We start from the raw sequence: 24,218 nt of genomic DNA on the forward strand, positions 1-24,218 counted from the left end.
GCCGTCTAGAACTGTAAGGAGTACAAGTGTTTTAAGGCAAACGAGAGCCTAGCTTGAAAGTGGAGGAATTTAGAGACACCAGGGCCAGGCAAAGAGCATACACAGGAGAAGCATTGCTCCTCTGAGCAAGTCTCCTGCTAACAACGACTGAGTTCTGCCCAGGAAACTTCCCATCTTCTGTGTGGCAGGACCTGAAGCCTCAGGGGACTGCAACAAGGTTCTGCAGCAAAGAGGGGTGCGTGGTGTGTGTGTGTGTGTGTGTGTGTGTGTGTGTGTGTGTGTGCCTGTAAAGAAGCCAGGGCTTTGCTGCCTTGCTCCAATATGGATAATGTACTTCCCGTGGACGCAGACCTCTTCCCCAACATCTCCACCAACACTTCTGAGTCCAACCAGTTCGTGCAGCCTGCCTGGCAAATTGTCCTTTGGGCTGTTGCCTACACGGTCATCGTGGTGACCTCCGTGGTGGGCAATGTGGTGGTGATGTGGATCATTTTGGCCCATAAGAGAATGAGGACAGTGACCAATTATTTCCTGGTGAACCTGGCTTTTGCTGAGGCCTCCATGGCTGCATTCAATACGGTGGTGAACTTCACCTACGCCGTCCACAACGAGTGGTACTATGGTCTCTTCTACTGCAAGTTTCACAACTTCTTTCCCATTGCTGCTGTCTTCGCCAGCATCTACTCCATGACTGCTGTGGCCTTCGACAGGTGAGTCTGTAGAACTGAGAAAGCACCCAGAGTGCCGCGACTTTACTAAGGAGGTCTGGGGCTGGAGGTGTGGTCTGAGAACCAGACTGTGCATCCAGGCCCTGGGGCTCTGCCTGCCTGCCTGCCTGCCTGCTGGGTCCCTTTGATCATAGGAGCCCATTTTCTTCCTCATCATTTTTTCCCACTCCTCACCAGCCTCTCTTCCTCTCAATTCAATACTTCCATTTCCTTTACTTAGCGTCCCTTTCTGCATCCATCCACCAAACCCCCTCCCCCAGTCTCTGTAACTACTTACTCTTTCCCATACATTCTTTCTCTCCTTTACTTTAGTGCCTGGATGTGGGATATCAAGGGCTTAGCCAGAGACCTAGGCTCTGCCCAGGGCATCGTGAACTCTGGATCTGTCACTGTGTTGCACTCTGTTGTGGCTTTGTGTTTTAAGCATACCTCAGCAAACTCCTCATTTTTTTTTTTTTTCATTTTTTTCCCCTGAAGATTCAGGAACTTTCCATTCCCACTTCAACTCTCCAGTGTTACATGAGAGCGGAAAACCATTTGACTGCAGTATCGAAACACTTCAGACTCTGATTTTGCCTCCTCCTCAGAATGGAGAAGCAGGTTCCTTTCCAGGGCTTCCCCAGGCAGGGGTCCAGGAAGCTTGCCCAGGGGGATTCTCAATTTCTTTTTCTATGAAAGGTCAATGTGTTTCAGCCCGTATAGCCACAGAGAAACGTGCTTGTTAGAAATAATTGAAAACTAGTCTCCTCCAGCCCTCAGATTAGGGTTTCAGACGCCTATTGGAATTACAAAGCTTGGCTCTTTCAAACACAGGGGCTAGTACTCTGGAATGAAGGGCTCCTCAGGTGTCATGATGGGAAATTGGTGACTACAGCATGGATTTATTGGTATTGACTTTTCCCTGAGTGTCCCAGGTCTTTCGTGTATGGTTTATATAAACAGGGTTACCCAGTGTTTACTGAGATGTAAAAGTGTGTTTAACAAGTGCCGCAGGGACCTGAAAGTGGATTGTTTTGCTGTTACTGTTGAGATAAATGAATGTGAGAAATTTAAGGAAAATATTAGGTAAAAACATCAAGGAAAAAATAACCCAAATTACAACCCTCTTTTATATGAAGACCATATATTATTTGTAGTTTGGTGTCTGTGGTGAGTGAATACTTTTAAAAGCCAAGAAAAATCTCCAATCCTATCTTGACAGTGGCATACAACAGTTGTTTATAAGTTCCTCACGATGTGTCTTAGACAAAACATGTTGTGTGGATCAATTTGTACTTTAAATGCAGGATGTAAAACAATTATTCAAAGTGCTAGTGAAGGAACTATTTTACAAGCTTGTCATTTGGACTGTGCAAGCTCTCAGATACTGATTTTGCTGAAATGAGGTGTGCCTGTAAATATTTCTGTGTTGACATATTTGTTTAACTCATAGAAGATTCCTTAACCGAATAACCCCCAGCATGGTGTGTAGCTAGGTATATTAGTACAGTGAAACGTGACGTTTCTGTTCCATACATGCATGTTTACTCATTCTCCCATGAATTAGAGCTGAGTTGATTTTTTTTTTCACTGCAATGGGGCCTTGCCTGAGCTTCAGGGAGACCTGTCCATTGGTGTGAGCCTGAGCACTGGACAGCTGAAGGAGCACCAGCAGACACCCTCTTTTATTCTCCCTAACTTGCACAGGAACATGTTCCACAACCTGCTTTTTCTAGGGAACTTAGGAGATTAAAATAGGGAATCAGAGTTGGGGTCTTCACAATAGATTGTTGCAGAAAGCCAGATTTCAGCCCCCCAGTTGTTTACCTTTATAAATCATGACTGAACCTTAACGCAGTGGGACAACTGCCCAGTGGCTCTAAGGACCTCAGATGCCAGAGCACAAGAAAAGCCAGGTGTTTGCTATGTGCAGATGTGGCTCGGGGGTGCTAACAGAGACATGCTCTGGGTTACACTTGAAGTTAGAGTTAGGACCCAGGTTTGTGAGCCATTTATGTCTCCCAAGGACATGTTCCTGTCCTTGCTCAGCTTCAGGAGCACCTGATGAGGGGGTCTTTGGCATGAATGCCCATTTTCTCCCCCAAGAACACTGCAGAAAGAAAGGGGTAGTAAGTTGTCTCTGAGGGAGTGCTCACTCACAATATATCACCACACACTCCTTCCACCAACACGGATATGCAGTTACAAGAAATGCTTACAAGAGATGCTAAATATTTTAATGTCCCTTGAATTATTAACAGAGAACTTCTGAACCAAATCTTAAAAAATGACAGCATGGGTTTTTTTTTCCTGGCTATAAAATCAAATCTTACTTATTGCAGAAGATTTTGGAAATAGAAAGAGCATAGACACAAAAAATTAAAACTGTTACCTCACCATCCCAAATAACACCTGTTAACATTTGAAATTCTCATTTATGAGTATTAACTACCCCATGGAGGTCACATTCTTTGTTTCTGTAACTCACATTTTCCATTGATATTAACAGGAAACATTAATAACTTACCTTCTTCGGGCAGGAGATTCTAATTAAACGCAGTAGGTCACATACAAAAGGAAGGCATAAGGGGGGTGGGGAGCTGAGGAGAAGGGTCCTCATGGAGAGAGGGAGGTAAGAGAGAGGAGGGTGGGGGGAACATAACTAAATCCATTTTATAAATGTATGCAACTGTCAAACAATAAAAGTTTAATATCTTCAGAAATATATTCAATGTCTTCATGGTATTGCATTGTGTAAACAATGTCTTATTTAACCATTTCCCCACTGTTGTGCAGGTAAGCAATTCTAGACATTTTTGCCATTCTTACCAATGCTTTCGTGAACATTTCCATATAATTTTGTTTTATATTTTTTAAACTAGAAAAGATTCCTGGAAGTACAGTTACAGAATCAAATGAACCATCTGATAAAAAGCTATTCCACTGTATTTTTAAAGGATTATAGACTCTGGGCAGAGCAAGGAGTACATTGTGCTAGCTGGTTCCTTTGAATCTCTGTAGCACAAAAGAGAAGGTTTGATAACTCACTACCTGTTGATGGAACAGTTACATGAACTGATAAGTAAAACATCCCTAGAAGGACATTTGGAAAGAGACATAGTATTGTAAAGAGAATATACGTAGCACCTGAAGATCCCGTTACTGATAGTTAGCCAGCTGAAAATCCCACCACGCTGGCTCACAGTTACTTTTCTGGCTGTGTTGTACACCTCCATTTATGCGTTGAGGAGTAAATTTTAGATCATAACAAAACCTGTTAATAGGTGGCTTTTTTGACTTTCTGGATTTTCTTTTCCAAGGCTTTTGATGCAGTCACTGTTGTTTCCTGATATCATTGCATGGGGACATTCCGTGTCATGAAATATTTTAAAAATAAGATTCCTGGCACGTAGCTCATTGGTAAGACACTCACCCAGCACACATAGAGTCCTGGGTTCAATCCCTAGGACTGTAAAAAAAAAAAAATGAAACACTTAGTAGATGCGTTATATTACAAGACTACAATAATTTTCCATTATTCTAATAACTTTGAAAATTAGTGTCTTAGACATAAATATCTTACACTTGCATATTGTATGCAGAGGAGATATTTGTTTGTCATGACGTGTGTGGAGGTCAGAGGACAATCTGCAAGAGTCTGGTTCTCTCCTTCTATCACGTGGGTCCCAGAGATAAATCTCAGACTTGGTAGCAAGGACCTCCCCGAGCTGTGCCATCTTGCAGGCCCCTTGACCTAAATCTTCGAGAGTGCCTCTCTTTCCTGAGAAGAAACTCTTTCAAGTGGTTTGGTTAAGCTATCCTTCTAAAATTTGCCAAATTTCTTCTTAGGACCAAAATATATAAAGAGAAATAAAGCTTCAATTGCAGACTGCAGCATTAATTCAGTGCTCCCTGCAGTCACTCTGTAAATGGAGGTGGGGGCAGAGGGAGGGCCTCTCCTCTAGAAGGAGCATTTTTAGAAAGATTTATTTTTGTCTTCTTCTATGGGTATGGATGTTTTGCCTGAGTATAAATGCCTGGTGCCGAGGGGCTCAGCACAGGGCATTGGATCCCTGGAAAGCGAAATTACAAATAGTTGTAAACTGCCAAGTGGGTGCTGGCAACTAAACCCAGCTCCTCTCTACAAGAGCAACAGGTGCTCTTAACCAGTGAGCCCTCTCTCCAGTACCGAAACACCCATTTTATGGAGGCAGTGCTTAGATTTTTGAGGCAAACAAAGCTGAGTGAGTTCAGCTTTCTCCAGCTAACCTTCAACAAGCATAAGGAATTTTGCCTGCATCACACTTAAAATTTAAACATCTTGTTAGGTGTAAAAGGTACAGGTGTGTGTGTGTGTGTGTGTGTGTGTGTGTGTGTGTATGCATGCATGTGTGTGTGTGTGTGTGTGTGTGTCTGTGTGTCTGTGTGTGTGTGATGTTTCCTGGCTTTCCAAAATGAGGGCTGTTGAGAGGTGGGACTTCAGTTTACAGGGACTGGTGATAATGAGCATTTTATCAGTGGACTCTAAGGAGTGAGCAAGCAGCTAGACCCCAGAACCTAAGCCAAACAGGGAAGTGGATCAGGAACCAGGAGGCTGTGAGAAGCAATGGCTTCTCTCCCAGAGAGAGGCAGGTGTGACTTCGGTGAGATAAAAGCTATGCATCGGTTGCTGTTCAGACTGGTTCTGGACTGTTGTGTTTTGAGTGAAATGAAATAGCCCAATGGGATTACCTCTAGGTGGCATGAGGATGGCCAGGGCTGCACAGAGAAATCCTGTCTTTAAAGAATGGTTCAGTGCTTATCTCCTTTCTGGGGCAGCCCCATTACGCTCTGTCACATGTTCTCCCAACTTCTGGGACTCTCTAGTGTCACGACGGTTCAAGGAGGGCTGCATAAGGTGGCGACACCATCTGAGAAAGGGGTTACTTATGTGTCTATGTCCACATGTATAGAGGGGGTTATTCTGGGTGGAGGAAACCGCACGGCAAAAGCATTGAGCTCGCTCAAACTTATTTGTTGGAGGAGGACAGATGTAATGAATGAATGGATTTATGTTCACATACAAATGTAGGGTGGGTGACTAGAAGGGTCAGTAGGAAGAGAATGCATTCAGTCTATTTGGGCGTTTGATGTGAAGACGCATTGATGAGCTGGAAGACCAGATAAGCAAGTATTGAGGAATGGGTTAGAAACGAGTCAGGGATCAAAACACAGATTGGGGAGTTTTCTGCACACAGAGGTGGTGGCCATCTGGCTACCTAGAAGTAGAAAACACCTCTTCTGCTTGGATAGGCATGTCCCAAGAAAGGCTTGAGAGTCACAGGAATGTCCTACTAGGCACAAGGATGAGAAAAAGCAGATGGAGAGGTAGAAGAGACATCAGGACAAAGGTTAAGAAAAGCAACCGGTGGGTGTTGGACTGTGTTCATTATAGTCAAGGCCATAGAGAACACTGGGCTTTGAAGTTAGAGAGCACCAGTGACGTGCAGAGAGACAGCATCCACAGGCTGTGGACAGCGTGGCAACATGGGGAGTGAATGAGCTCCTCCTCAGTTATCCACCCACCGAATCATCATTGAGCATCTGCTCTGTGCCAGATGTTGAAGCACTAACCTCGGCTTTTGCCCCCAGATGTTGAGGCACCGTGACCTTGGTGTCTTTGCCCCTGTTCACTCAGTCTTCAGGGATCAACAGAGAGGTAGAGAATCGAGTGTGACCAATACCACACTGGAGATGGGAGGCTGAAAACAAAGCAAAGCACACCCTTGGGAATGTGGGAAAAGTTTACTGGCTCCAAGGGAAGGAGGGGAAGGAGGGGAAGGAGGCAGAAGAGGAGTGGGCTGCAGGGAAAAGAACATGTAGCTTTGTATCTTAATTAAGTTCAAGGACACAGGATTGGAAATGCTCATAATGATTTATTAATATTTGTTACTTGGAAACTAGGCAGATTTCTTGTTAATAAAATTGATAGTGATGTCTTGTTTCTGTATGCTTTCCAATTCATTGTCTCATCCAGCCTTCCTGCTGCCAGTAGGATGCTTTGCCTACCTAGCCAAGGCAATTAGGTGCAGCATCTTTTATCATTGTCCACCAACTCTCCATCTTCTCAGAGCCTGAAGACCATGGACATTGCTTCTGTGTGTCTATGCATGCCACGGGCTCACACACCAATACCCTGGTGGTTTTTTGGATGATGGCTAAGGAAAGCTGCCATTGAAAGCAGAGGCTGTAAGGCTTCTCTAAATACCAAATGAAGCAGATACAACAGTTGCAGCAGATGCAGCAGGTGCATCAGGTGCACCAGATGCCCTCTTTACAATTTTCTACCTCCAAATAAATTCAACCTCACAACCTTTCAGACAGGGGGAGTGCCAGAGTTTCCAACACATCTTAAATGTTTTCTTCTGTTTGCTAATTGGCTCAATTTGATTGTTGCATCATTATAAATCCTTTCCCTGCATGTAACTGAAATCTGCCTATCTGGGTTGGGGTAGCTTCTATTGGTCTAAGTCCCTTCTCTGTGTCAACCTTTACAGTATATCCTTCCTGGGGCTTCCTCACTCACTGCCCATGACTCTTTCATCTTTCCGTTTTCTTTATTCTTATTTGTTGATGGGATCCTTAGAAGAAGGTGACCAGAATGAAGCATCCATCCTGTTGACATGACCCTGTCCAACACTATGTGCTATAGGACTCATATCCTCAGCTCAGAACACTTAGAAACTGACTTTGACCTGCTGTTCTAAATGAGATGTCATTACCCGTTCCATAGCCTTTATCCAATAGCACTGGAACTGTCTATAATGTGCTACTTTCTAACACTCCTCCCTGTTCACTTGGCTGCAAGCTCCATGCAAACAAGGGTGCCCTATATGGTTCCTGTTCCCAGCACTTACCCAGCACAAAGTAAGAATTCATTAAACTGTATTCAGTATAGATAAACTGACTGTGCCTCCCTCTACACACTAGAAGATCTGAAAACCAAGCTCAGTGTATGAGTATTACATCCTAAAGCATGTATAAAATGTTCTATGTTGAACAAAAGAAAAGCACTGCTAAGTGTCTGCTATATGGAGCTATCTGGCAGCACACAACACTTTTCATCAAGGATTCTTCATTCTAAAATACCTACAAGTCCTAACTTACACCTATCTCTTCCTCATACCACTTGGCAGTCCCTATGGGGTCCTCATCATTCCCCGATGATCCCGATATACACTGTTACAGGAGTAGACCTATAGTTGGAAATGTGTTGGTCGTTGCTACCACACCCCCAATCTCTCCAGGCACACTGGGATTGTATAGTCAATTATCTTCTCTAGTCTATTATCAAACCCATAGGTTTTTCCCCATCTCTACTTTTATCCTCCTTCTGAATCAATACCTACAGAAACTACCCTCCATCCAGTCCTCCAAGCCCTGCCCACAGCAGCTAAGTGCCTAGTCCAGGGCTGGCTATGTGGCTTTGGAAACAGTGTTTACCTCAATGTCTAGCACTCAGACATGGGAACACTCCAGCACAGAGTGACCCATGAATGCTATGGGATAGGAGACAGAGTGCATGACCCTCTCATGCCCCCACAGGAAAGACTGCAATTGTACTTCAGAGGGAGCGGTAGAGGAGAGTCTCCCGGAGGAGAAACCCCAGGGAAAGGAGAGGGACTTCAACTGTGACCTCAAGGTCTCAACCTCAGCATGAGTTCACTGTAGCACATGAGCTGCTTTAAGAATTGGATCTATGATGGGGAGTTGGCATGGCAAGCATCAGGACTGGGTTTGATTCTCAGAACGCACACTTTTTTCACACTGAGCCAGCTGTGCTCAGTATGAGAGAGCTCAGGCAACAGGTTCCAGCACTGGTTCTTCCATGACCCAGCTATGCAAACATCATCAAGACGCTCGATTTAGCTGAGCTTTACTGGCTGATAAAACGCACCCAATAAAAACTAACCCCAGGCTGGAGAGAAGATTACTCGGCAGTTAAGAGCCCTTGCTGCTCTTCCAGAGGCCCAGAGCTCAGTTCCCAGTCACCATGTTCAGTGGCTCATAACCACCTTTAATTCCAGCTCCAGGGACTCTGACATGATCTTCTGACCTCTGTGGGCATGGTACTCATGTATGCAAATCCATACACAGACATGCACATACACAGAAATAAAAAATAATAAAAATATATCTTAAAGAACCTAACATCATAGGATAGTATCACAAAGAGAGAGTAAAAGGTATGAAAATGTCTCAGATCATTGACTGACACCCATTGAGACCCCATTAGTGGTAATTAGCATCCTGACCTCTAATAAACCCTGACTTACCCTGTCTCCATTAGACACCCCCATTTCTGTCTCAGCCTCCCCTTGGTTCCTTGCACACCAGGTATAATAACACTAAGGTGAAGCGTCTTTCCCCGATGAGATTACAGTTTAAGGTCAGCCTGATTTGTCTCTGGCTAAATGCTTTTTGGCACCACTGCCACCCATGGAGTCGTACACACTCCGCTCAAAGTCCATCATCTGCATAATTACAGCCCACGCTGCAGAGACACTAAAAGCTTTCTTCCATACCATGCATTAACCGTGCGCGCTCAACCTTCTGGCACTGTAAAATGACATTGTCTTCTGCCAGATTCCTGTTTAAGAACCACCAAATTGAGGTTTTGTTTGTTTTTTTTTTTTTTTAAATTCATAAGGTTTTCAGTAAGTTTATGGTTCTGTGTTGGGTCCACAGTCGCAGCTATCGATAGATGCGTGATGCCTGGGGGCTGCAGGTGGGACATGCCTCCTGCCAATCCTTAATGGCTCCCAGCACCACCTTCTCAAGGAGAGTGCTTTTCGTTCCTTGCATGGATTCTGGCCTCTGTATGAGTTTTCATTGGCTTCAAACTCAGCCCAACTACAGTGTTTATTTGGCCCTCAGCACTTCCTACATATCAGGAAACGACTCCATTAAGCATCACTGTCTCCTGACCTTTGACTAAAGCTCAGGGAGCTCTTATATGTGAGATGGGGCCCCACCCCGAAGCATCTCAAGACCACTTCTGAACTCATCAAGGTTTTTTTTTTTTTTTTTTTTTTACATATTTTCAGTTAGTCACAGCTCTCTCAAATATAGCAAATCAAAATGCAATCTTTAAAATCTAAGCACCACTTATAAGCTTGACTAATTAAGTTCTTCCTAAACATTCCAAGCGATAATCACACATTTAATACATCTGGTTTTTCTTAAAACCATCAAATCTCTAACAGGAGGATTTATAAGTGTTAGGGACAAAGTTCTTCTCAGGACTTAGCATAGATCATATAAGCCAAATACCTCAAAACTCCCCCAAGTTAGCATTCTCTTAAAGCACTCCAACTGCCTAAGAATTAAACTTACAAATTCAGCAAGCATGCATCTAAATATCAAATACAAAATACATTTGTTAATCCTCCTGAACACGGCAATTAAAATTACAAATCTCATAAATAAAATGCTCCTATATGTTAGGTTCTCATTTCCACAGATTCAAAGAAAATCACACACAGCAACTTATGACCACCACAAAACTCACTTCCTTACACACGTGCGCGTGCACACACACACGTTCCTTACACAACATGGCTATTTTTTGTTGTCTATTTCATTTGTATGTATGCGTGTGTGTGTATGTGTGTGTGTGTGTGTGTGTGTGTGTGTGTGCTTCTGTGTGCACATGTGCACCTGTAGACTTTAGATACATCTTCTTCAGTTGTCTACCTTAGTTTTTTGAGACAGTATCTCTCCTTGAACCTGGAGCTCATCAATTCAGCAAGACTGGTTTGCCAGTGAGCTCCAGAGATCATGCCCACTGGGCTGAGATTTTAGTTACACCACTGTGCCTACTTTTATATGTGGGCATCTTAACTCGGATCATTAAGCTTGTCCATTAAGCTCTTTACTGACTGAACCACATCCACAGCCCCTCTGTTTTCTATTTAATGCCTTCCCAGCTTCCCAAGCTGTCCTTTGCAGGAGGCCTCTGAGGTCCTGAAATCAGGGGCTGAGTCAGAGGTGTGAATCTGAGGGTTCCATATGGAGTCTTGCCCAGAGATGCACCCCAGATCTGAGCCCCTTTCCCAGCAGAGATCTGCTTACCCAGTACCCCTAAGATTTGCCTACACTTTTCCACTGGAATTATTTTAAAGTTCTGAGAAACCATGTCCTCTGCTCCCTTGGCTCCCTTCAAATTTTAATCTTTCCCAAGTTTTACCTTAGCATTTTATCAAGGATGGATGGGATCATGTGAAACCATGCCCTACCCACTCTGGGTAACACTTCTTCCTCTTCCTTCCCTCAGTCCTTCTCTTCTTTTACCTTATGGGGGTCAGTCCTTCTCTGTTGTCAGTAACGGTGTGCTACATACAGAACGGGAGTTTATTCTGGCTCCCCATTCTGGCGTTCCAAGTTGGGGGGCCACTTCTGGTGATGAGCTTCTTGTCAACAGAGTACAGAGGTAGTGCAAAGTGCATCGTGGCCAGAACTGATAGAATTAATATACACATATACATACATACTACATATATCCTTTATATGCAAACAGGCTGTGGTCCAGCTAGTTTACCAAAGTCCAACAATCCAGTAGTCGTTCAGTCCACAAGGCTGGATGTCTCAGCTAGTCCTCAGTATACACCAGAATTGTGAAGAAGTACTCTCTAATGCCAGTAAAGGAATGAACTTGCCAGCAAGAGCTAAAACTTCCTTCTTCCATGACCTTTAGATAGGCTGCTAGCAGAAGGTGTGTTCCAAATTTAAGGTGGATCTTCCACCTCAAAAAACTCAGATTTAAAGCCGGGCGGTGGTGGCGCACGCCTTTAATCCCAGCACTCGGGAGGCAGAGCCAGGCGGATCTCTGTGAGTTCGAGGCCAGCCTGGGCTACCAAGTGAGTTCCAGGAAAGGCGCAAAGCTACACAGAGAAACCCTGTCTCGAAAAACCAAAAAAAACAAACAAACTCAGATTTAGGGTGGGCCTTTAAACTTTGAATTATTTAATTAAGAAAAATCCCCCCACATAGTTGTATCCAGCCAGATGTAGTCAAGTTGAAAACCAAGAATAACCATTAAACATGATATATATATATAAATATATATATATATAAAATTGTTGAAATATGTATTTCTCCCTATATATTTCATATATGCACATATATGTACATACATACATATATATATATATATATATATATATATTTCAGCCAGAATTGAATTATGGGAGCTATGGTATACCTCTCCAAAATAAAGAAAAGCCCAGATACAGTGTTGTGCACTTGCAATCCCAGCACTGGGGAGGCAGAGGAGTCAGGCAGATCCCTAGGGCTTACTAGCCAATCATGGTAGGCTCCGTGACCAACTCCAGACAAGTGAGAGACCCTGTCTCAACCATCAAGGTGGGCAGCACCTGAGGAATGACAGCCAAAGTTGTCCTCTCGCCTCCAAGCACACACACCTACACCTGCACAGACACTTGCGTGGACACTTACACTCACATGAACAAACACACACAAGTAAATAAAGTCACCACAGACACTCTTGGCATGCCCCTCTGATGCAGAAACAGCAGTGCCCTTTCCTCTTGAGAGACTTCCTTTCTGGAACCTGGAAACCACCCAGAATCAACTACTAGTTCTTGTGGCAGTATTTCATCAGATCAATGAGTTGAAGACTTTCTTGTAACTCTGGAAATGCTGGGATCCTCCTCTTCCCTTTCTCCTCACTGCCTTGGATTTTAGACAAATACATTTATTTGTTCAACTCCAGCACCTGAGTGTCCTCCTTTGCTACTCCACCACTGTATAAGTTCATGTAGGAGGCCACGGAATAGTCAGGGTAGCCTCCTCTCTGCTCTGTCTATCATAAAATATAACTTAGACATACATCTTTAAAAGCTTAATATGCACATTAGTAGCATGGGAGGGGATTGGGAGCACAAACTTAAATACTCACCTTGTATGATTTGATAATTTTATTTTACTCTGGAGGAGTGACCTCTTGATTAATTAATATGTTTTCATAAGAGGATTTGTCTGATTCTGAAATCCGTTAAACAAAAGGAAACCCTACTTAAATACTCTTCTAAATAGTCCCAGAGATACAGATGGAACTAGAATTTCAAACAGAAGCAGCTGTGAGTGTGACTATAATTAGTCAGTGTAGTAACTGGACTGGGATATCCAAAGAGATACCTTGTGGGCCAAACGTCTGGAGTCATCATTTAGGATGGTTTCCCTAATTATTTTCTCCCCCCACCTGGGATGCTGAGGAGCTGGGAGTCAGTCACAGGTGAGGCATGGTGGTCTAAAATGCTAGACACACTGCAAAGGCAGAGACAGTGCCCTTGTCTTCCTGGAGCAATCCTGTCACTGCCCCTACCACCAGCTCAAGTCAGCTTTGAGATGCTCCTGGGTCCCACTTCACAAATCCATGGTCTCAAACTGCTGCTCCATTCTCCCCGCAGCCTCAGACTGATTTAGCAAGTTAAATTGAACCAAGAGACACGCAGCTGTTAAAAGAACACCGAGGCGGAGTTCATGGGGACCTTTTTCTACTCAGAAGGTCTCATCTGTACTTCAAGGCAGGAACGTGTTCTCGATCATTACCTATTCTTTGAACGGTGTGAAATGCGGCTAATTAGCATAGCAGAGGACCCCAGCTCTTTAAAGAGGTACCAGGAGATGACTACAAAACCTCACAGCCTAATCCTCCCTGGAGCCACCCTTTACATTTGTTCCCCAAATGCTTTCCTCTTCCCCTGTGGAGTGGCGAGGATCTGGAAATCAGAAGGCCAAGATCCAACTGGAGTGTCAGCAAAACTAGAATGTTCTTGGGTTTTCAGTGGCCTGGTGTGATGGCTGGCTTTAATGACTCAAATTAGTCACCTGAGTAGGGAGCCTCACCTACAGAATTGTCCCTGGTTGCCTTCACAGATGTGGGGAAACCGATCCCCAAATGTGGGTGGCACCTTCTGGCAGCAGCCCAGGAGAAATGTGGCAGATTTTGATTCCTTGGCCTCTTCTTGCCTCTGAGTTAGTTTACCCTGCTGTTGCTGCTGCTGCTGCTGCTGCTGACGATGATGATGATGATGATGATGATGATGATGATGATGATTCCTTTGCTGGTATGAGAACCGGCGTTTCCAGGCTTCAATCACTGACTAAGGATCAGCGGATCTCCAGGAAACTCTTAGGTCCTTGGTGCCTGGTTGGGACTACTGAAGCCCTCAACCTTATGGACTGAGCAACTTCTGGGTTGTCAGACTTCCCATGATGAGACAGGCAACATGGGGCTGCTATCCTGACTGCTGAGGGACCCACTTCAAACACTGAGCAACCCTTGGCTCTCAGCCTCTCAGGTGTGAGATAGCTGTTGTTACTGTTTCTACATAAGCTGACTTAATAAATTCTATTCATAATGTATCCATCCTGTGGGTTCTGACCCTCTAGAGAACTCTGACCAACCCACCCTGAGAATCATTGAGGAGGTAGAGAATCAACATAGCTAAGCCGAGCCATTAGAGCAGTGTGCAGTGTAGACAGTAACAGAATCCAGATAGTACAGAGGTATCTGGAGCTGCTTTCTAATGGAACGGTGCGGCATACTACACCAAGGAGAAGACTGGGGACTTGTTGCTGTGAGCCCAGATTGCTACTAAAAGGCTTCCTGTCTCCATCAGAGTTCTCTCCACCCTGAGTGCCAAGGAGCTCTGAATTTAGATATCAAATGAGGTTGAACTTGCCTTCTCTTCCTCTCCTTCCATCTTTGTGAGTCACTAAGGGTCTTGGCCATGGCTCTAACCTAGAAGAAAGTCACCATTAAGAAGTGGCCATATAGCCGGGCGGTGGTGGTGCACGCCTTTAATCCCAGCACTCGGGAGGCAGAGCCAGGCGGATCTCTGTGAGTTTGAGGCCAGCCTGGGCTACCAAGTGAGTTCCAGGAAAGGCGCAAAGCTACACAGAGAAACCCTGTCTCGAAGGAAAAAAAAAAAAAAAAAAAGTGGCCATACTTCTAACCCGGAAGAATGCTATCATTAAGAAGAAACTTTTGGACTGGCAACATGGTTCAGCAGTTAAGAGCACTTACTGCCCCTGCAGAGGACATGGGTTCTGTTCCCAGCACAGGGCACCTCATCCAGTGCCTTCTTCTAGCCTCACTGGACACTTCACACGTATGGTGCATATACCTATGTGCAGGAAAACACTCATACACATAAATAAACCTTAAAGAAATAGAAACAGAGATAGACAGAGGGCAGGGAGAGGTGGGGCGGGGAGGGAACAGATAGACAGACACTTTGGACCACAGTTCCACACAGCCCCCAGGATCCAGTGGATTGGGATTAAGATGAGTGGCGCAGTCCTGCTGGGAGAGCAGAGTTAATTCTTCAGCTCTCCTGCACCTTCATCAGTGGAGCGTGCTGCTCACGAGTCCTGGGGTGAGGCCAGTTTTCCGAGAGCTGGGCTCTCTGCCAGGGTTTGTCTTTTCCCCTTCTCTCTCCTCTTCCTCCCCATTTGTCTGCATCTTCCTTCTTTTCCTTTCTGTCTCTCCCTAAACAAAACACTCCTTGTCCTCCCTCCTAGCCCTTCCTCTGCTTCGAGAAAACAGCACAGATTCAATAAATGTCAGTGACTGAAAAACAGAGATAGAGCAGGTAAAAAAACAAAAGCTGTTATGTACAAAACATTTACACAGCAATATAAAAAATCAAATTACTGGTGTTCTCATTAAGCAAATGAGCCCATAAGAATGCCGAAAAGATTCTTGGAGGCTGTTCATTATCGAGGTATGAACATAAGCTACTTTTTCTAAGGAAAAAAAAAAGTAGCTCATTCTTTAACAACATCTGCAAAACTTCAAATTTCTTCCTGGTCTCTCTTGATGTACCTGTTTTATGCCATAAAAATCACAGATTTTTCAAAAGATGTATTCAAAAGAATTGGCAACTTACCAACAACTATAGTATGCAGCGAAACAAAAGCAAACCAAACCTTCTGTGAGTCCAAGTGCCTCCATCACCAATCCTTAGAAATTTCATTCCAAAGCAGTTTTTCTACGCGTGGGATCGTTTCCATATTTAGAGCCCTTGTCTTAGCCAGTTTTCCATTACCATGGCAAAACATTGGTGATAACCAACTTAATAAGAGAAAAGGTTAGTGTTGGCTCATGGCATCAGAGGCATCAGTCACTCCATGGTCACATGCCCCGCTTGCCTTGAGGCTGTCACTACAGGCTCACACAGAACATCCCAGCAGGAGCACAACGTAGAAGAAGCCTGTGGTCTTCAAGGCAGTGGGTAGGTGTGTGCAGTCCTAATATGCCCTTCAACGCACACTTCCTGTGATCTCATTTCCTCCCACTAGGCCCCCATCTCTTGAAGCTTCCACCCCTTCCCAGTAAGACCACAGGCTGGTGACCAAAGCTTTAATAGACAGGCCTTTAGGAGACCTTCAGGATCCAAACTATAGCAGTCATCCAGTATATATTTTTAACTTTTTAATTTCACATAATATATCAGTTACTGTTCTCACTGATGTCACAAAATACCTGGCAAAGGCACTTAAGGGAGAAAGGGTTTCTTTTGGCTCTGAGTCTGAAGGCATGGTCCATCATGATCAGGAAGGAGTGGCAGACAACAGGAGCATGAGGCAGTTGGTCACATTTTGTCTGTAGTCAGAAAGCAGAGAGAGATGAATTCTAGTACTCAGCTCATTTTCTCCATTTTCCTTTTTTTATTCAATCTGGTACCCCAGCATACGGGGTGCTGCCCCCTCATTGAATATGGGTCATCTTGCTTCAGTTAAACCTCTCTAGAAACACTCTCACAGACATTCCCAGAGGTGTGTCTCCTAGGTGACTCCAAATCCAATCAAGTTGATTTGGAGAAAAGATGGAGAAAGATGAACCATGACACAAAGTAACATAAAAAATATTTCATGCAATAAGTATTTTCCACAAAATTATGTTGGATGTTTGGAAAATACCACCATTTAAATGATTTTTTTTATCCTTAATTTAATGGTGTTTTTAGTTCTTTGACACAATATACAACTTGTCAATGTTTTCACTGAACTTGCACGTGCACATGACTATCGGGATAAATTCTTCAGAGAAAAGTCTGTTCAGAATGTTTCAGACTTATGCTTTGTTCAGCTAAATCAAAGTAAATTAGGAATATCTAAACAACTGAGCAGCAGCTTGAAGGAGACTGTTTATATACAGCACACAGGAGTGTTGCTTTACCTATTTTCTAAACATGGCCTGTGTCTTTTTTTTTCCCAATAGCAAATATTTAAAATGTTGTTTAGGACTGAAGACATGTTCAAATGTTAAGAGTACTAGCTGTTCCTGCAGAGGACCCAGGTTCAGTTCCCAGCACCCACTGGATGCTAAACTCCATTTTCAGGAGGTCCAATACCCTGTTCTCACCTCCATGGGGACTGCATACATGAGGCACACGGACATACATTCAGACAAAACATCTTCACATGTAAAATTCACTTCTTATGGATAATTATCTTTTTATAAATGTATTACTTTTATTTTCCTCAGTTACATAGCCAATTTTAAAATCTTCTTTTTTAAAGAACCCATTCTAGATTAAGGATCTACCCTTTAACTTTCATACCATGCAAAAAGTCCCGTGTTTCCTATTTCATTTTAAATTTCTTCTTTAATGATCACTCTAAATAAAGTGGTTATACAATTATGACATTTGCCTTTAAAAAAAGTGTTTCTCTCTTTTGTGTCATGCTTAGGAAAACCTTCCTTGATCTAAAAGTAAATAAATGTGCATAAATAATTTCATGCTATGGTTCCAAAGGTCTTCAGTTTTCTACCCATAAGTAATTTAATTCAGCTTACCTCTTTTCCAAAATGCTATAGAGTCATTGAATGATTATTTCCATACTTATTTGAGATATTACCTTTGTCCTACCTTGAATTTTGCTCATCTTTGGGTGATCTATATTTTTAATTAAGCAAACTGTTTTGTTAACACATATTAATTATGCATATTAATGGAATTTCATGTGATGTTTCCACGTGTGGATACATGATGCATTGACCACATTCAGCTACACTCCTTCCATCCTCTCCTCTGCACTCTGCCCAGTCCCTAGTAATCAGTATTCTGCTTTCAAGTGAGTTCTCATTTTCAGTTTTCACATGTGGAAAAGAACATACAGTATGTCTATCTATGCTAAATTCACATGACACATGCATTTATCCTTCCTATAGACTCTGGGTTTATTTTAAACACCCTTGTTGAGGTTGTGACAGGGAAGAAAAGGTCTAAGTGGGGAAATGGCAGAGAAGGTAATGGAATATGTATATCAAGAAAGCAGACAGGGTTAGGAGACACAGGGGGAGTAGCAAAATGGAAAAGAGACAGATGGAGGAGTGGTTAATGATATGTATGTATGAAAACATCACAATACAGTGAAACCTATTTCTTTGTACACTTACTAAATTTTTTATCTTAATAATGAATGAATAAAATATTCCTGCTTAAAAGCCCAAGTGGAATTTTCCTTGAAATGCATTAGACTCGGTACATTTGCAGAGTACCTCTGGAGGAGACTGTTAGCACATCAGGTGCTTTTCAAGGTACAAATGTAGTGCATTATCTTTATAGGTTTCTTCATATGGAGAGTGTGCATTTCCTTAAAATTTTCATATACTCAGGGTCTGGAAAGATGCCTCAGTGTGCAAGAGCTCTGGCTGCTCTTGCAGATGATGTGAGTTTGGTTCCCAGGACTAATGTAACGCCAATTCCAGGGCCCTCAGCACCCTCTTCTGGCCTCCCATGGCCACTGCACATATGTGGTGCACATAAATACATGCAAACACTTATACATATAGAAGAAAGAAACATCTTTAAAAATAGATTATTTATATCATGTTTATAAATTATGAATATTTCATATATACATTTAACAGTTTTGGTTGCTAAATGCAATTCAACAATTTTCCTACTTTTTTCTAATGGATTATTGCTAGTCTATTAGAAAGCTAGTGATCCTACAATACTTAACAGCCCTGTAAGGAAATAAGTACTGTGCTTTAGCTAGAGTGCTACTGATTTTCCCCAAGTCTCCCTAAGATTGTGATAGTTTACAGTCACCAGTCTTTTATTTTTTTTATTTGCTATGTCCTTTATACCTTTATTTACTAGCTCTTTCAGAGAAATATTAATTAAAACTGGCCAGTGTTAGCATCTTTTTCTTATCTGTTACCAGAATGTTTCTCTTAAAATCCCTGTCTCTGTTGGTTTCTGATAGATATTTTTTAATGATAAAATTTCACTCCCAGTTTACTAAGAGATTTCATGAGATCTTGGTGTTTAAGAATTTATTTTTATTATTTTTAATTGTGTGTGTGTGTGTGATGTGTGTGTGTGATGTGTGTGTGTGTGTGTGTGTGTGTGTGTGTGTGTGTGTAGCTAGAATTTTCCTGGTCTTGCCTTGCCCACAGTCAGGACAAATCTCTCTCACCCGCCAGTCCTGCAGCTGCTCAGACCCAACCAAATAAACACACAGAGACTTTTATTGCTTACAGACTGTATGGCCATGACAGGCTTCTTGCTAACTGTTCTCATATCTTAAATTAACCCATTTCTATTAGTCTGTAAGTTGCCACATGGCTCATGGCTTACCGGTACCTTACATCTCACTTGTCATGGCAGCAGCTGGCAGCTACTCTCTGCCTCAGCCTTCCACTTCCCAGAAATCTCCTCTCTCCTTGTCCCACCTATACTTCCTGCCTGGCTACTGGCCAATCAGTGTTTTGTTTATTAACCAATCAGAGCAACACATTTAACATACAGAACATCCCACAGCATGTGTGTGTGTGTGTGTGTGTGTGTATGTGTGTGTGTGTGTGTGTTTGTTTGCAGTTGCTCATAGAGACCAGAAGAGGGCATCAGATTCCCCTGGAGCTAGTGTTACAGGTTGTCCTGAGCGGCCCCATGTGAGTGCTGAGATCCAAATTCAGGTCCTCTGAAAGAGCAGTACATACTCTTAACCTCTGAACTGTCTCTCCAGCTCACCCACCTTTTAAAAGATTTGTTATCATTTTTAATTACTTGTCTTTCTGTGTTTCTGAGTGCAGATCCTGATATTTCATTTACCATTTGTCTTATGGGCATCTACCTCCCCCTTTTTTTTCTGTTGCCTAATTTCTTACTTCTCAACTGTTTTAGCATTCCTATAACAAATGCTGTTTGGTCTGAGGCTTTGTTATTTGAGCACACTGCTAACTCTGCTCATTAATTTTTTATTTATGCTTGGACATCTTTGTAGTGAAGTACAACTGGCAGGCATTCCTTTTTTTTAATGTTGTCTTTTCAAATTTCACTGCTGGGGCTATGAATAAGTGAAATGAATTCTTCCTAGAGTTGATTCTGTTAGGTAAAATAAAATGAACTTCAGTAAAAAGCTTCTCACCCAATAATTTCTTAAATAATATCACTTCCTTCTTTTCTTGTTTATTTATGATGCACAACCGCGTGGGCTTTTCTGAGTCTTCAAGTGAAGCAGAGAGAAAAGAAAATAACACAGTAAGTTATTGACTCGGAATGCCGAGGGGAGCCAAGTCTGAGAACCTCATCCTCTTGCAGACTTTGGTGTAAGCTTGGCATGGCGCCTCACCTCACACCACACACTCCCTGCCCATCAGGATCACCTCAGAAGCCATCCTCACTGGGGCAGAAGCAGTGAGTTGTTCATCAGAGTTTCTGTAACATTACTGCTCTTCTGTGAGGGAGGGAGCTTAACCCCAGGTGCTACTTTTGTCTGCCACATCCTGGGAGAGAAGCTTTCTCAGGAGCAGACATAGATTTTAACCAAATCCATGATACAAAGCAAAGTAGAACAGCACGGCCTTTTCAGCTTTGGTGTGCCTTTTGTAAGAGCTTTCACAAGCCTGTGATTAATATAACTGCCTATTTCAGATCATAATAATAACATGTAGAGGGGTGGAGGGAAATATGGATTACAGAGTTGTTTGGTTTTTTTTTTTTAACATTAACGCATTAGGTTTTATTTTTTGCGGCTCTCTTTTCCCGTAAACAATATGAATAATGCAAACAATCAGATATTGTTGAATAAGAAATATAAATAAGCCTTAGGTGTGTCTTTAAAAAAATCATTGTAACATGTAGGGTATTTTCTTCCAACGTGTTATTGACAGATGAAGTCTGGTACTTTCGTCATTGGTTTGCTTTTGAAGAGGTGGTTGGTTATTCTGGCCTCCTAATATCTACACTATGCAAATGTTGATCTCCATATTTGTTTATTTCTTTTCCATTTTTCATGGATACATGTGGTATGCACATGTGTGTGCATGTATGCATGTGTGTGGGCACACATGTGGGGGTGTACTTACATATGTGTGTGTGCATGTGGAAGCCTGAGGTTGACGATGGGAATCGTCTTCCATCCCTTTTCCACCTTATGCATTGAAGCAGGGTCTCTTCATCAAAACCAGAGGCTGCGTCAAGCTTCTGAGGCTGGAATGATAGGCACTCATGTGTTTCCTATGCATCTGAATTCTGCACCACATGCTTGCAAAGCAAGTGCCTTAAGCCTCGAGCCACAGCCCCAACCCTGGATCTCAATGTTTGTCCAAACTATGAAATACACACCCTGATCCCAAGAATACAAGTTAGTAAGATTCAAGAGTTTCTGCCCACAAGCCAAGCCCTCACATTTGAGTGGGAGCCACTGATACTAATCAAATGTTTATTCAGCGACTTTTTACATGGCCGTGACGGTGACACCAGATAAAACCATGTGAGGGAGGAAGATCGATTTTGGCTCCAGGTTTCAGAGGTTTCCATTCAGTGTGTTAGAGACAGCAAGGTGAAAACTCCTCACATCAACACAAGCAGAAAGTGGAGGGGAGCTGTAACCAGAACAGATCCAAACCTTCAAAGACCCACCCCTAATGACCTGCTCCAAACAGCCAGACCCCCACCTGCTCCATAGCACCACCTGCTGGGAGACAAGTGTTCAGAACAGGAGTCCTTGGGAGGGAGCATTTCAGATTCAACCCATGACATGAATCCAGTGATTTTTTTTTTCAGATCAGTATATAATTTTGACTCTTTGAACAGCTGGTAGGAAGTATGAGCATTCAAAGTGTATAGAAAATACACATTCTTTGAATGGATGGCTTTAGGTTAAGACTTCCAGGATGGGGTAGTAAGTAGGAACAGAGATTATGACAAGCACTATAGATGACCCATGTAAATGCCATCCACACCCCCCTTCTCTTTGTCCCACCCACGTGATGCTATCAGTGTTCCAGCCCCCTTTCCAGGGAGTACACGCCACCTTAGGACTTCAGGCAGTGAGGTGGCTTCTTGCCCTAGATTAAAAAAGACAAAGGTTGGGAGGACCTGAGTTTGATCCCCAACACCCACAAAATAAACCAGGCAGGCTGGTGTGTGCCTATAATTCCTGTGCTGGAGAGGCAGAGACAGGTAGACACACCTAGAAGCTCATTGGCCAGCCAGACTAGGCAAACTGATGAGTTCCAGGTTCAGAGATCTGGCCTCAAAAGTGAGGAGTGATGGAGGAAGATACCCAGCAGCTGACCTTTGGCCTCTACATGCATATGTATGCACACATGGACATGAACATGAGCAGACAACACACACATGCAGATACCTATACGTTCAAAAAAGGCAACAACAAGAAGAAGTGCTTTGCGATGCTTGTTCCACTCCCTTGGAAGCAAACAAGAGGCCTAGAAGGCAGCAGAAGAACTCTTTCATCTGTGAGATGAGCCTCTGCCTACTGACGATCATTCCCTTCAACATATTGATCCGTATGCCAGCCCTGCACCGCTTAGCTCAGGGCTTCTCATTAGGAACAGTGGTGAAGTTCTTCTCTACGCCTGTGACAAACAGATTCTCTGCTGTTTGCAGCCAGATATAATCCCAACTAATTAAGAGGAGTGAGGTCAGATGTGGGGGACGGAGCTGTAACCAAGATCAGTGCATTAATGAAAACACTGGGTGGGAGGAAGCCAGACTCACCGGAGAAACAAATACTTTTCATTTAGCCTCCCCATCTCTTGCATTAAAAATTTATCTGCGGATAAAATTAGAATGCAAATGGGAGACACACAAGGGTGGGAGGGAGACAAGAGAGGGCGGGGGTAAGAGTAAACAGAAGAGACTGTATAAATGTATGAAATTGTCAATGAAAAACTGAACCAATAAAAATGTTTAAATGGAAGAAGCACAAATTATAACTCTGAAGCATTATGATAATTTATTACTACCATCCCAGCTATTAATGAAGGCATGATAAGGAAAGCTCACTACAGGCCAGTGCTAACTGCCATGGGAGTTGACACTATGGGTTCAACCACGGGTTTGTAAGTAGGAAGGCCACAGTAAGAACAGCATAACACAAAGATGATGTTCGAGCCATGTGATTTTACCTTTAACAGTACTAATAGTTTATATAAGGAATATTACAGTTCCCTAGAAAAATAGATCTAACATTATACATAGTATATATCATATCATATCATATCATATCATTTCATTTCATTTCATTTCATATTGAGAATCCCCTAGAATGGCTCACATGGTAGGGGCTCAGTAGTCCAGCAATGGTTGTCTACACATCAACAAAGTTGAGAACCCAATCGCGGCTCAGTCCACAAATCTCGGTTCCTCGGCAGTCCCAATCTGGTACTGTAGGCCTGGAAGATTCTCAGAGGGTTTCTAATCTTCAGTCCACAGTGGAAGGCTGAAGAAGCTGCGTTCTGATGTCAGCCAAGGCCAGCCAGCCAGCAGCAGCAGCAGCAGCAGCAAGAATCGAAGTCAGGCAGGCCCATCTCATGTCGCTTCTAACTGGGCCGCCTGTTGGGAGGTGCTAGCACTCTGGCAGAAGGACTTCTCCTGGTTAATCCTTTCTGGACATTGCCTCTCAGACCCACCTACATGGGTATCTTAGTTGATACCAGATCGGGTCAAGTGAACAAGCACAGTAGGATATTGTAAATGAACCATTTAGCAGCAGATAGATAACAATCAATCCTCTCTTGTGTATTTTCTCTTGTGTCCCCTCACCCTGCCATATATAACACAGGCTACTTCCTTTCCATTTTTAAAAAGTTGTTTCTTAAGTGTTTTGAAAGGTAACTTGGGAAGGAAGTATTTTGAAATGACCTCTTAGTCTTGATATAACTATAATTCATATTTGATTTGGAAGCTAATGAAACTAATAGAAGTGGGGAGAATGTGAGGAAGAGATGATTGGCATAGATTTCAAATAGGAAGTTGTTGCAATATTGATACAAAACATGCTCAGAACTATGGACTGGAGAAACCAGATCCCAGAGATTATGTGTGGAACTGGATAACTCCGGAGCTATTCATTGCTTGTAAAGGAGGAAAGAAGACAGAATGGAGGGTTGTCCCTGGCTACTAACTTGGCAAGTGGTCAAATCAGCAAGTCAAGACACAGACCGGGCTGAACAAAAAA

At 43.0% G+C, this 24,218-nt stretch overlaps 1 protein-coding gene across 1 annotated transcript in view; it reads left to right on the plus strand.

The window, feature by feature from the left end:
- Window positions 1–321: 321 nt before the first annotated feature.
- Tacr1 (tachykinin receptor 1) overlaps window positions 322–24,218 on the plus strand; it is a 167,744-nt gene continuing 143,847 nt past the window's right edge. Inside the window, exon 1 of the mRNA XM_059256735.1 lies at window positions 322–710. Within this exon, the coding sequence (XP_059112718.1) occupies window positions 322–710 (389 nt within the window). The remainder of the gene's footprint in view (window positions 711–24,218) is intronic.

Source organism: Peromyscus eremicus, chromosome 3 (assembly GCF_949786415.1).
Source record: "Peromyscus eremicus chromosome 3, PerEre_H2_v1, whole genome shotgun sequence".
In the NCBI taxonomy this organism is placed as follows: Eukaryota; Metazoa; Chordata; class Mammalia; order Rodentia; family Cricetidae; genus Peromyscus; species Peromyscus eremicus.